Here is a 13878-nt window from a genome sequence, read left to right on the forward strand (position 1 = left end):
AACATTTAACGATGAGCCATTTTCCCGAATTAAAAAATGAATTAATATAGTAAATACATTTGTTAATATAATTTTAAATATCCCGACGCGGACATTATTTCGCAAAGTATGATTGATTCAGCAAATTTGTATATGGAAAAAAATCAATTACAAAATGCTGCATATACTTAATTAAACAAAAGTAAGGACATATACAACAATATAAATAAATAAGTGATCTGATAATAATTGTACGTCTTATGTACCGACAATATTATTTCGTAGATGGTTTATCTTATCGAAAATAATCGATGCAGAAATATGGAGGGGTCTTATTTTAATCGAAATGTCGTTTATTATTTCAATTAATATAAATGACGATAATAGCCTTATCTATAACAGTTTTCCTCATGTATATTCAACAATGAGTATTTTTTCTTTTTAAATAGTTATATGTACATATTACTCTACAATTATGCCAAAGATCAATCAGACCGCTACTGGTGGAGCTACTTAATATCTCGTTATATACCGATCCATAATAATATGGAGTTCGTCGTTCGAATACAGATATTCGATATCATACAAAAATCCCGGACAATGTTAATGCGATTAGAAAACTGTATAACGTTAAATCGTTTCAAACCGCCCGTGTTTTTTTTTTATTATTTATTTTTTATTGTTAGAGAATATTATTAAAAAATCCAACGCTACATAAGTACGTTATCAGGGACATGGTCTTACACATTGTAAAGATTCTGTAAAAGATTCTCGAAATTCTTACAGCTAGTGGAATTTAGAATATCGGAGAAGCTATTCGTATAATATCCCTTCCTTTCTTTTTCTCTCTGTAGAATATACAAAATTCAAACGAAAGGTTAAATTTTGTACTTTCACATTGCACTTGCTATTTGTATATTTAACGCTCCATCCCTTAACAATATCTCTACGTAATTATGAAACACATTCGCTCGAAATCTATTATTTCGCCTGTCGCGGGACAAATTGTGTTAATTAAGAAAATAAACTATTGACAGTGTGCTCGAAAAGACTTGCAGCCGGATGTCGACACACTTCTGCATTGGTACAATGTACGCACCACGTCCCCGGTAAATACAAATCGTTTTACCACTAGCCCGTTTTAAATTAGCCAGCTACCTTTCGTGTATTGCTTAGTTTATGGATGAATCAAAATTCGTTGCAGTGATTTTCCTCTCGAGATACTTTGCCTTATCATTGAACCGAATCTGGAAAGGAGGGCTTCAAAGCCATACTCTATGGTGTACCTACACGAGATCATCGAAACGAACAGGCACGCTATAATTATTATATTAAGTTCGCCGACGAAGCAACGTAATAAAGTCTTCTAATTGTATAAAACATATTTTCATGGGATGATGTTTCGTCGCGCGCAAATATTTAGCGCAGCGAACGCCTTATCTTTCACTCAATAGTTTATTTTCTTGAATTCTGATTCATAGACACGCACGTGGTAAACAAGAGCTTGAAACTCGTTCGATTAGTATTTCATATTTTCTACTTGCAACGCGAGCCAGGGAATCCTATTAATAGCCTACCCGTTCGAAATGAAAATCGAACGAGTTTTTAAGTATTAAACGTATTACAGTACGCATCTCTAATCTGCGTAGAATGTTTTGAGCGCACGTGCTTTAATAATGTACTTAATAATTGTATTAGCTACTGCTCGCGACTCTCTTTTTCTCTCTCAAGTCGAACTAAATATATTAACAACAATAACGATTTTTCTAATTCACGAAACACACGATAACATTGTTTTTTTTTTTTGCTTTTCGTTTTCTAATAAAAATTTGCTCTAGTCAAGTAAAAGCCGTTTGGCAGGTAGTTGTTTATTCGAACGAACGAAGTCCACATCAACGAGTCGCGTATCATCGTGCATAGATGTTTTAATAAAGTCAGACGTCGCATATTATGTGTTTATTTGTAATTTCCCATTTTAACGTAATATACATCACCCATTCGAAATGAAAATACATCTTTAAGTCATGGCAGTTACATGATTCATCGAAACTTTATATGCAGATCTCAAATATATTGAAAACCGAGTTGTATGCTTGCAAACCGTACACGTACTATTTACGACATGTTCTCTCTCTCTATATATATATCTATAATAAACTGAGTGTGTATGAAAATTATATAAATTATTACATTCTTCACCTTAGGTGGGATGTTTATATTATTATAACAATATGATGTAACGTATATATGTCATTATATATATTGACCAAATGTTATATGGAGTATAATAATGGATGCAATTTACCCTACGTAATCAATTATATGATACACCTTCAATTTCACCATCTAACGGATTGCTTTGAAAACTCGTCGTTCACTTTGGTTAAAAAGTGAGCGTTACGAATAATAAAATTGAGAATGGAAATTTCTTGTGTGCTTTGATGTGATACAAGAATTACTGACACTCTTGTTATGTTAGAAAAATGTATATGATAAGAGATCTTCGAAGCAGTCTCGAAATATTTGTATATGTATATTTCAAATACACAAATTTATAGTCGCTAACTTTTCCTTTTGCTATAATATGTAAATACGTGTTAGATTTATATCATATTTCTAATATGTACCCAATACAAAAAGCTTTTAAAGCTTACAAAACAACCTTTCCAATATTTTTAACTTTTAAAATATTTTATACATTTGGAATTTGTAATTAGTCTTCAATAATTAATGGTACATCGAATTCCTAAAAAGATTTCATTCAAGCACAAGGAATCCATGTATAGATACTAATTTCACATATTGCGAGATATAATAAACAAAACGGTGACGAAAGATTCGAGAGATTAAACGAGTAGCCGAAATCACAAGGATCAATGAAGTTTAAAAAAAAAATGTAAAAGATACATACAAATATAAATATATATTACATAATTATTTATATGCATATATATATTTATATCTTTATATATTTCCGTATTTATGTTTTCTTACTCTTACATATCTAGTGTGTATCTAGGTATGTCTCTAAATCGGTGTTGGTTTTGTATAGATAATTCAAAAGATGTATTTTATTCTATTATTGCGTGTACACGCCGTAATAGTGAGCAGAAATGAGAGTAACGTTTAATAAAAGTCAAGGTTGTGCTCATAATTTTGTTCCAGAATCCCCTACAAGTATTGATTACATCATAAAAATTAACTTTCGATCATGTAAAAGTAGTTTCAATAAATCACATTTAAAATTTCACGACCCACAGGGTTGGATATTTTTTCAAATTTTAAATACAACTAAAATGATATGTAGATACAATGTTTCAAATAAATATTAATACCAAAAGTATCATAATTCTATATAATCATTTTACTACAGCAGTCTCGCGTGCTATAGCATTCGTGCTAAAAATTAAAAATCATATACAAGATCCGTTATTACCAGGGGATATTACACAACATTGCAAGAGAATAAAGAAACAAGAAACAAAAGTACACATAACGCAGTACCGCACGTATTTAATAAGACAACATTCATTCCATTCTTATTTTAGCTGTGTTCACAATACAATAAATCTAACTTCAAGAGACTGGAATTAGTTACCTGTTAGAAAATAATGGAGGAATTAACCAATGTACAAAAACATTAGTAAATTCTTTTATATAAGTTAAACTGTTTGCGGTTCCCTGTAATATCACGCGAATAATAAATTTGCCATTTTTAAAATGTTTAAATAGCCCGTTTACTTTATTTATAAATAATCACTCGACTCGAGTTTAATAGCGAGAAATAGAATTTTTCGTTCGCTTCCAAAGCTATAAAGATACTATATATTAACTAAAACATAATCAAGGTGTCTGATGTTATGGTATAGTACGAACTGGTGAAATACACCTAGATTTATGCTTAGAACATTCCTAATGTAACAATATAGCACCTAAAGGTTTTTTGTACTTTAGCAATATTTTGCATGATAATGTTATTAATATAAACATACAACTATGATACTTGAATGTATTTACATTATGCAATCATGACTATAAAAATTAAATGGAAAGCAATCTAATCTCTTGTTCTCTGATCGCCGTTTAATTTTACAATTAAACAAATGACCATAAAAAAAATCTTTGTAGTATATGCATATTTAATATGCACGAGAAACTTATGCAATGATTGTTGAGTATAATCATTAAATGGCATGGTAAATTTTGGTTAACTTATCTTGCTTTTCCATATATTACAATATCTACACTTCGATTTCAATTAAAACCGACAGAATGAAGTATGAATACAATAAAAACTTCAAATTAACTGTTATAACGTCAAAGGCTCTCTATATATCACATAACCTAAACAGTTTTTATTCGTTTAGAATTTTTTTATCGTTATCATTATAGCTAGTACTAAATTTAATGCACGCCTATCTGGCCAAAAGATGAGCGTCGCAAAAAATTTCTGAGCAGTTTTGTATGAAATAATTTAAAAAACTCTAATCACTGATTTTATTCATTACTAACTGCTAGAGCAACAGGTTCAGACTCATTATTATTTGCTGGCAATATAGCTTCCGTTTCTTCACTACCTTCCGTACTATCCGCTGCACTTGCGTTCGCCGGTTCCTCTTTCTTATCACTATCATTAGACGACTGTTGTTGCTGAATTTGCAGCTGATTGCGCAATCGAGATATTTCACGTGCATCCGAACGTCGGTGACGCCGTAATTGTGCATTCTCGGAAATTATACGCCGGGCCAGTTCTAGAACATCTTGCGGTACTTCCAGTGCCAGTAATCTTTCTTCCAAATCTATCGCTGCTGTCCCTTCCGAATCGGAATCACTTTCCAGGGAAGAGGTTCCAATTTCTGCAGAAGGTGGTTCTATACTCACTGTTGAGGATGTCACCGCGGCACTACTTTCCTCTTCTTCCGCGCCCACTTCGTTCTTACGTTTCTCGGGCAATTCTTTCTGATTGCTTCCAGGTGTGTAAGAAGGGAATTCGGAATAAGTGTCAACGCCAGACCCACAAGTCGGGGATGTTTTCTCGAGCTTCACGCTGTCTGACGGAGGTTCCTTTTTCTCGTTAGAGCTTGATAAGTGATGGCTATAGCGTTTATGTTCGTGACGATGTCGTCGTTGATGATGAGCAGACGGTGGAAGTACTACAGGCACTGATGGTGCGGGTATAGGTGCTAAGGCTACATTCGGTTGAAAATGTGGTTCGAAACGCTTGCACTCGGAAAGAGGAACCACCCGTTCCGGATGTTGTAGTACAGGTGGACCTCGACTAAGGTACGCAGGCACCAATGATGAACTATTTACAAAGAATAATGCGTTTATTATAAAACATTAGGATTTACTAAACACCTCGTGTGTTAATACTCTAGATATATTTATCATTACTTACTTATCTTTGTGTTTGCAAGTACTCGTAGTATTCCAAGGTCTAAACGCCGATGCTCCTCTAGCTGCTAATTCAAAAACTGCCCATTGCATTTGTAGATATGGATCAGTCGCATTAGCTACCTGAGATACAGGATGATACATGCCTAAGCCATTTCCGTTATACATTGCTGGACATTCATCTTTTCCTATTTCTCTTCTAATTCGTTTAGCCAATTTTTCTGAATCATGCCGCAACTGGAAAAGGGTTCTTTATTTTCTCCTTTCTATTCTGTTCATGTTTCAATATAGAATAAATATTATCAAATTATAATTTTAATTAATGGGCGATTTTCAATTACGTCACGTTCATTACTTTTGTACTCGAAATTATCTACGCAAACAGCCAAGAATTGAGAGCCTCGTTAATTAAAGGAAATACGAAGAACACAAGAAGAGAAAATATAATACCTCCAATTTTCGTTTCGAGTTTAACGTAAGGTGCTTCTCCTTCAACTCTCTAAACAGAGCAAGCGATTTATTATAATGTTCTTGATCCCGTGAAAGCAACAGATACGACCGCCAGTTTGCAGAATCGAAACCCCAGTGGCAGGTGCGGTTCTCGAGTGACCTGTGAGCGTGTCTAACAAAACGTTGCGGCGAGAATTGGCAGCCACATTCTATACACTCTATGCACACTGAATCGTCGGATTCGAACAAACTCGCATCGAAGATGCCTTTGCATTTGCCGAAACACTCATGGTACACTTTGAATTTCTCAACGGATTCTTCATTGTTATCGTTCTCCGTACACACTTTCTTTTCAATGCTGTCTTGATTGCCAATCTGAGGGGGATCGCACGATTCTGTCCTTAGAAGCAAAGCACTGACCAGCCTTTCTGCGTCTGTTTGTGTAATAAGGCCACAGGAAGGAGCGTTACGCGGCAGAATCCCCGAATGCTTAAGCTCCTCCAGCTGATCGCGCGTACATCGCGAGCAGTAAATTTGTAATTCGTCGCAGACCTGATTGATCTGCTGAAGGGAGAAGTCTTGCAGGACTGTGTTCAAAATCTGCGGTAAACATAACCTCCTCTCGCCTCCTACAACAAAACAGGATATCCTTTCACCCTCTAAAATTGTCTCGCATCTCTCCGAGCAGCTTTGATCAGGCGCGGTTAAGATGGGTATCTGGAACTCCAGCTCTCTCTTTTCGCAAATGTTCTTCGAACGCTCCAACTGGGGATCCTCGTCGGAGTCTTCGAGCGGTTGATCAGCTTTGTGACTTTTGCACGAAATAATAGGTGTCGCCGACGGATTATCCTTTTCAATATCTTTCACGGAAACTTGCTCCGACACTGAATCGATGGCGCAGCTACCAGATCGGCCGGAGGGAGAATAACAAGGTGCCTGTTCCTGTAATAGACTCTTGCAGTCCATACCAAGCAGGGCCGAACTTGGACCCTGTAAGCTTTTTACAGCGGACAGCTGATATGTCTTTAAAACTGTCTTCAGTTGTGGGCTATATGATTGACTATTTGTATTGCCAGGCAATAGCGTCTCCATTATTTGTGTCGTATGCAGAATAACTCGAGAAGACAGGGAGTTCTATCGTTGTACGAAATCTCTGAGATAAATCGTAACATACCACGTTATTTTGTGTGATCCTTGCTTTAGGTGTATTCACACCTATGATATAGAAAACCCACGCGCGTTCATTTTGCGACGGTTAAGTCGAAGTGTCACTCATTTAGTCCAAGTTTACGGCTGTGTCGGAGAAAATTATCACTGGCGAGGAAAAATATGAAGTATTCATCCCAGACGATGCGTTGTTATATCCCGTTGCTTTTCTTTTGGCACGCGAGACGAGTACACGCTTAACCCGTTCATGTGTCTTTCTCTAAGTCTGTCCCTTTTGCTGTAACGTTACGTTTAACACAACGATCCGAATTCCGACTATTATCCACAGTCTATTGTCCATCGCAACGTCGCTTCCATGCACATGATAATTCGTTCTTTTTCTCTAAACGAATGCACACGCAGATATACTTAAGAAAAAAGAAGAGAGACAGAGAGAGAGAAAGAGAGAGATAGATAGAGAGAGAGAGAAATAGAGACAGAGAGAGGGACGATGTACCGCCACTGTAAACGAACTTAACTCGGGACGTTCTCGCTGTTTTAAAATTTACATTTATCCACTCTATTTGCTCGCGGATTCTCCTAGCGAACATTCAGGAAACGCGACTATATTCGCAGCCAGCTCTTCTCTTTCTACCTCTTGCTGGTTCCCCTCGCATATTTTTCCATCTATCATGTTATTTTAATACGGTGGATTTCATCGGGTAGTGCATACTCATTGTTTCGCGGACGTCGTTATCACTGGCCGTCGTTTCTGTCGTCGGTGCCTCCGATATTTATCGTTACTACCGTCGCTACCGTCGCTATCGCGATCGCCACCGCGACCGCCATTCGACCGCCACTGCTACAGCTATTTCTACCACCACTGTCGCGGCCGCTGCCGCCGTACTCGCCGCCACCGTCGTCGCCACTGTCACTACCACCCGACACCACCGACACCGCTGTCGTCGTTGCCGCCGTAGGAACGACGATGACGAAAAGGGCTAAATATGCAGTTATGCTATTTGTCACAACAGTAATCGAATCGATGATACGTTCGATCGATGGGCATTACCACCGTCACGAGCGGCATTGCCGACCACCGGATCGCCTCAGCACATCGCGGCCAAGTGACGTATCGATCGCACGCGAACCGAAAAGCGAGGAGCCACTCGAAAAGATACGCATATTTTCGATCACATTGCACCGCGCCAACGGGAGGCGGCGTGATATCGAGCGAATTGTCCGCACCTCGGTCATCCGTCGCCGATACGTGATATTAGCACCGCCGAACACTGGTGCGTGTACTTGCGTTTCTCATGGCAAGACGTTTCGTCGATTGCTTGCGTGTGTATTCTCCTTCTCCTCCCTCCCTCCTCTCCCACCTCCAGTATGTCTTTTTCTGGTACAAATACTCCACCTTGCCTCTTCTTTTCTTCCTTTTTGCACACGCACACACGCGTGCCCGCGGGCACGTACGTGTATGTAAACACAAGGGGGGATAGCACAGTGCTCTTAAAGAGGCCGCGTATCGCTGTGTACTCTCGTAAACGTGCACAGCGTTACACTATTAATTGCACAGGATTTTATGTACGCACGAGTATACGCAGCACCGCCTAGCACGCACATGCTGCTCCGATGGCATAGAGTTAATTCCACACGTCTTCGATCTCCTTCACAAGTATCACGTCGTCGATCGAAGTTCACTATACCCCTTTTCAACACCCGCTACTTCCACCAAGCCAGCATTACGCTTGGCCTCCTACCGCGCTACTCAGTCTACTACGTTACCAGCTTCGCCTCTCTATCGTACTCCCTCGTACAATCAAGCCAGTGTGCGCTGATACAAGTATACATGCGTGTAACAGAAGATCTCGCGTAGACCGCACTCGCAATGCTCGCATCCGATAGATGTAGAATGGCGAGTCTGCGCATCTACGGGTCATGGCATAGTGTCGGTCTGGTCAGGCGACGAGTCGACGACAGTACTGGTGGCAGAGTGGTGGCGACGGCTGAGTATTTAATCACGTGATCTTCCCGTCAAAATAGCCTACACCCACATTGATAGATGCGCATCTATTCCGCGTTCATTGTCAGGGCAAGCTTGACCCATCAGGCACATTACGCTGCCGTTGTGTGATGGTGATTGTTTATTTTCACTCTCGTTTACGCGACAAACAGTTCACTCTCCGAGTAAAATTCATGAAATTATCTTTTATGATCCTTAGCTTCCGTTAACTATTAACGGTAGATAGCACAATGAAAATAACAGGGACCCAGCGAGAATGTATTGGAATGATGTATTATTTGATAAAGCGCGTACAAGGCGATATACTTGACCTTACCACCTTGATTTATGCTGATACATCAATATTATTATCTCTAGGGAACAATGGTTCAAACAAAAGTGGCATAGTTTATGAGAGGCATTAAAAGATAAATGAATCTTTGTAGATTAAAGTATTCCGAACATTTTAAACTGATTATTGCGTATATAGACGCACTTCTGTTATGATATTCTATATGCTGCTCTAAATGCGATCGTCATAGGTTTTTATGTTTATTTATAGGGTGAACAAAACGAACGTCCTGCTTACTATGCATTAGAAGCAAAAAGTGCATTAAATTAACTGTTTCTACGTCGTTAAACTGAGACAAGGCACTCCTTTTAATTTCCACGTATGATCACATATTTTCAAATCACATTCGTTATATAATCCTGTTGAAATTATGTTCTAGTTACTAAAAGTTATCTATCAATTTGTGATAGATGCAGGAAATATGAATTTTCCCAGACTTAAAAACTCGTTGATAAAAATATATTTATTCAAAATAAGTGGCGTTTGAAGAACTTTACAGTATGGTAAATAATAATGGGTACATATTTATAACATCGAGCATTTAAATGCTTTTCTTAATGTACAATATGTTTGCGTGTGTCTTCCGAATATATGATTTACAGAAGAATAACATCCTTGAAAGAGGAAAAGATTTATTCATTATTTGTCACATGAAAAGTTGTTCTATATATGTATGTATAAATTCTATTTAGATTTCTTAATTTTGCGCTTTTCTTTCTTTTTATGTTTCTTCTTATTTTCTTTCGTACTTTGCTTCTTTTTCCTCTTCTTTCGTGATTTCTTCTTTTCTTTCGGTATCTCTTCCTCTGAAGATAAATTGGAATCGTCCGAACTTGAACTACTAGATGACGACGAAGATGACGATGTACTCGAATTCAAGTCAACGGACGATTCCCCAGAATTTAATACGACTTCATCCTTCTGTTCTACTTGAGGTATTATCGTAGGCTTCGGATGAGATTTTAAGTGCTCTCTTAAATCATCTGTAAGTCCACCTAAACCAATAGATGTAAAAAAGTTGATAGCAAAACGAGTATTTTTTGGATCATCTCTGGGAAATAATCCTTCAAACGCTTGTTGCAACGTAACATCTTTAACGCGTTGATTAAGTTTGGACAGCCCCATATACTCGGAAAGTTCTTGGAATAAGATTTTAATAAATATCCTATTTGAACTTGTCGTGTCTTCTTCGGTTAATTTTATACAAGATAATACTTCCCACGATATAGAATCGGTAAATAGCAAATGGGCAAAAAATTTCGACACATTGCGTAATTTATTTGTGTCTAAACGATGTATCGTATGATACGAGTCCCGAAAGATCTGTTCAAACGGTGTAACGTACATTTTATTGATAGCACAAAACCGGCCAGCTAGGAGCCCGAAAAATTTTTCATATGTTCTCATTTCTGCGCAACAATCTAGAAACATATGGCAGAGCTCAGTTTCCTGGCCAGGTTTCAGCTGCATTTTCATCAATTTGTGCGCGCATTCTTCGAAATCAAGCGAAGAATGGATTGTTAAATAAATTGTTCTCCTAAGAGCTGTTAAATTAGTTTCTGTGTTATCTACAATTACATCTTCCTTTCCTTCCCCCACAGCGGTACTACTATCTTCATCCGAACTTTCCTCGTCGTCATCTTCTTCGCTTTCTGATCCACTAATATCTGAACCTAATATTTCTTTACTCAATTGCTTATATTTATCTTCATTAATCACATATTCCGCATCAAACTTGAAAACGTTTAATATGTCTTGGGAATCAGTCGCTTCGTCTAATGTTACTAGATGCGTAAACTGATTTTCTTCTTCGACAAGATCAAGTTCATCCGGAACAGCTTCGTGATCTTTAAACCCGTCTTTTCGGACTTGAAACATAACTTCAATCATGTATTGGACTCTTTTATCCAACTGCCCTTCGTGTAATATGTTTCTCAACATTTCGAATATAGCTTCAATACCCTTTCTAGAGACTTCGGTTAGTTTCATACCACATTCTTTTAGAAATGCAATCGCTACTTCTATAGAATCGTCGGTCGGGGTTTCTACCAGCAAAGTCAAGATTTCTAGAGCTAAAATTTCATGCGCCACTCTCTGATTTACCAAATGCGCTATAAACGTGCCAGACGATATGCAAAGAGGTTTGTCATTCCTTCTAAAACCACGTTTAAACTGTATTACAAGACGTTTTAGTATTAATTCCCCGATGTTGGGAAATTTGGAATTGATGATTGCAGTGAGAGCTGCGTAAACAGAGGTAAAGGTCGGCGATGCTGCTTGAGCTTGTATTATGGATCGAGCGAGTAAACCTCTACCTCTAACGATATTTTCTTTTAGAAGCTCCCGAGTTATAAGTCCAATATTACTAACGTTAACTTTGTTAATATGACCGTGTATCGACTTCTTTAAGGCTTCCCACGCAATACGTTGATACGCGGCTCCTGATTTGTCAGTAATTTCGGCTTGCATCATACGTAATTTCGCAGGTGGAATATAAGCACCGCCTGTTCTTGACGTTAATAAGTCAACTGTCCGATTTTGTCTTTCTATTATCTCCTTAGAGGGATTTGTTTCTTGTTTCTTCTCCATCTCTTTGTCTAAAACTTTCTCTTTTTCTTGCTTCCCTCTGTTCTCTTTCTGACGTTCTCTCAATCTCTTCGAATCGTGTCGGTCATAAGATCGTTGGTCCGTATACGGTTCTTCCGAATCATAGTTTCGTCTATATTCCTCATATCTTTTACTGTACCTTTCACTGTAATAATGTCGATCTCGTGAACGGTGTCTACGATGGTCATAGTCATCTCTGTCCCTTCTAGAATGTGATCGCTTCATTTTGTGACTGAAAAGCGAATGGAGTATATTTACCTTTTAAATAATTTCTGTGTCCCTTTGAATACTAATAATTTTATACAGATATTTTTCCCAAGCGTTTTATATCCTTTATCATTACAAACAATAAATATACATAAAATCTAATTTCTGATTTATTCTAAATATCTATTTTATATAATAGAAAACAATTATGCGGACGATATAGCGTTACTAGCAAATGAACCAAAGGATCTTAAGGACATGATACAAAGATTCGGAAAATACCTTGAAAGGAAAGGGTTGCAACTGAACGCACAGAAATCAAAGGTGCTGATTTTCCATAAAGGATGAGGAAAGAAGAAGAGAGAAGTATGGGGCTGGCAGAGGCACAGTCTGAAAGAAGTAAAGGAGTTCAAATACTTAGGGTATAATTTCCAGAAAAATGGGGATGGAGAGATGGATACAAGGGAAGTGAAAAGCAGAGAAAAAGTCGAAATGAGAGGAAATGAGAGACTCATACTACGAGCAAAAAATGATGGATATCCAAGAAATGGAAATAGAAAGAAGGAGAAGAAAAGAAGAACAAGATGAAGGAAGAAGTCCAAACGAAAGCGCAATCTTGAGTTAACAGTCCCAGAAACACTTACACGCATAACACAAGTAACCCCATTTTGAGGCCGAAAAGCAAAAAATAAACCTATTTACTCCTATAATGTAAAACAATAATAATCGTAAAATACTTTTTTCTTACCTTGATTAACAAACACAGTAATGGCTCTAGGAATTCTTATTTACTTAGTTTCTCGTGTGAGTTAACCTGAAAAAGTATGGGCAACTAATATTCATTTCGTGATTACTCACTTTTTGTCACTTATTTACTTTATTAACTGTTATTATTGCTAAAATGCATAAAGCATTTGATTACACACAAAACAGTAAATGACATTTACAAACGAAGCGTTCATGCGTCCTGCCACCAAAACGGAATTCGTCAGGTATTGTATTGGTTAAAAGTGGGCAGGGTTTTGCGAACGCATAGGGCAAGATTATTACGTATTAAGCAGTATTTTTATAATAAATATTTAATGGCTATTCATAGGTGGTATTTTCTAAAATACTTCAACACTGCATGCTCTTAAAAAGTTAAAAAGTTGGTAACTGTAAATACATTTAATTAAGATTTATCCACATTTTGGCGTGTGAATAATTAAGTTAAGATTAGAAAACTAAAGAATAAATAAAGGAAAACATAAGAGAGACAATTTTTGGCGGGAGAACGTTATTTTAATTACAATTTAATCCATTTTTTATAATAAAAATTAATTTTAAGAATTCATTGTCTGCTATAGGAGCTGCTTCTTAAATTATGAATGCTGTATTCAAAATTTGTGCCAGTAATACGAATTCATGGCGATAACATTTAAATAAGGATAATGTCTAAACTTCCTATTTTGCGAAAGGAAATTACTGAAAATCAAAAATAATATATATATTTTGAAAACGAGTGCCTTTATTGAACAATAAATATAGTAGAAACCGGGCCAGATATTATATAGAATACAACTGTTATTTTTAAATCGTAAATATTTAAAACATGAATAATAAAAGTAATTCGATGATTATATATGCACCTAGTAATGAAGTAGCAGTTAAATTAACGGGTTAAATTTTGCAATTCTATAATTTATATTTCAATGTGTTGAATTGAATTAAAAAATTCTTAATTTCGCTCAACGAGCAA

At 36.9% G+C, this 13878-nt stretch overlaps 2 protein-coding genes and 1 long non-coding RNA gene across 5 annotated transcripts; 1 reads left to right on the forward strand and 2 right to left on the reverse strand.

Annotated features, from left to right (window-relative positions):
• Positions 1–311: 311 nt before the first annotated feature.
• LOC143366652 (uncharacterized) lies at positions 312–8867 on the reverse strand. Its single transcript, XM_076807875.1, has 3 exons — positions 5824–8867; positions 5378–5610; positions 312–5284 (listed from the first exon to the last, which is right to left on the reverse strand). Exons 1-3 carry the CDS (start codon positions 6913–6915, stop codon positions 4477–4479), a joined length of 2133 nt encoding a protein of 710 aa, XP_076663990.1. The 5' UTR covers positions 6916–8867; the 3' UTR covers positions 312–4476.
• Positions 8868–9330: 463 nt separating this feature from the next.
• Positions 9331–9947, forward strand: LOC143366660 (uncharacterized). Its single transcript, XR_013084781.1, has 2 exons — positions 9331–9456; positions 9537–9947. It is a non-coding gene; the product is annotated as an uncharacterized LOC143366660 (long non-coding RNA).
• Ncm (pre-mRNA-splicing factor nucampholin) lies at positions 9772–13158 on the reverse strand. 3 transcript variants are annotated; one of them, XM_076807873.1, is made up of 3 exons: positions 13088–13105; positions 12889–12954; positions 9772–12165 (listed from the first exon to the last, which is right to left on the reverse strand). In XM_076807873.1, the coding sequence occupies exon 3, from the start codon at positions 12156–12158 to the stop codon at positions 10011–10013; it is 2148 nt and encodes a 715-aa protein (XP_076663988.1). In that variant the 5' UTR covers positions 12159–12165; positions 12889–12954; positions 13088–13105; the 3' UTR covers positions 9772–10010. The 3 variants fall into 3 exon arrangements, with proteins under 3 accessions (XP_076663988.1, XP_076663987.1, XP_076663989.1); XM_076807872.1 differs by having other exon boundaries at positions 12889–13158; XM_076807874.1 differs by lacking the exon at positions 12889–12954 and having other exon boundaries at positions 12999–13150.
• Between the last annotated feature and the right edge of the window lie 720 nt (positions 13159–13878).

Source organism: Andrena cerasifolii, chromosome 3 (genome assembly GCF_050908995.1).
Source record: "Andrena cerasifolii isolate SP2316 chromosome 3, iyAndCera1_principal, whole genome shotgun sequence".
In the NCBI taxonomy this organism is placed as follows: Eukaryota; Metazoa; Arthropoda; class Insecta; order Hymenoptera; family Andrenidae; genus Andrena; species Andrena cerasifolii.

Bases quoted from the DNA above. Each gene is read 5' to 3' on its own strand.
- LOC143366652 (XM_076807875.1), bottom strand. From the start codon at position 6,915: ATGGAGACGCTATTGCCTGGCAATACAAATAGTCAATCATATAGCCCA. The intron at 5,611-5,823 runs GTATTATATTTT...ACCCTTTTCCAG, and splicing joins ACTCGAAACGAAAATTGGAG to TTGCGGCATGATTCAGAAAA. The intron at 5,285-5,377 runs GTAAGTAATGAT...CTTTGTAAATAG, and splicing joins ACTTGCAAACACAAAGATAA to TTCATCATTGGTGCCTGCGT.
- Ncm (XM_076807872.1), bottom strand. From the start codon at position 12,158: ATGAAGCGATCACATTCTAGAAGGGACAGAGATGACTATGACCATCGT.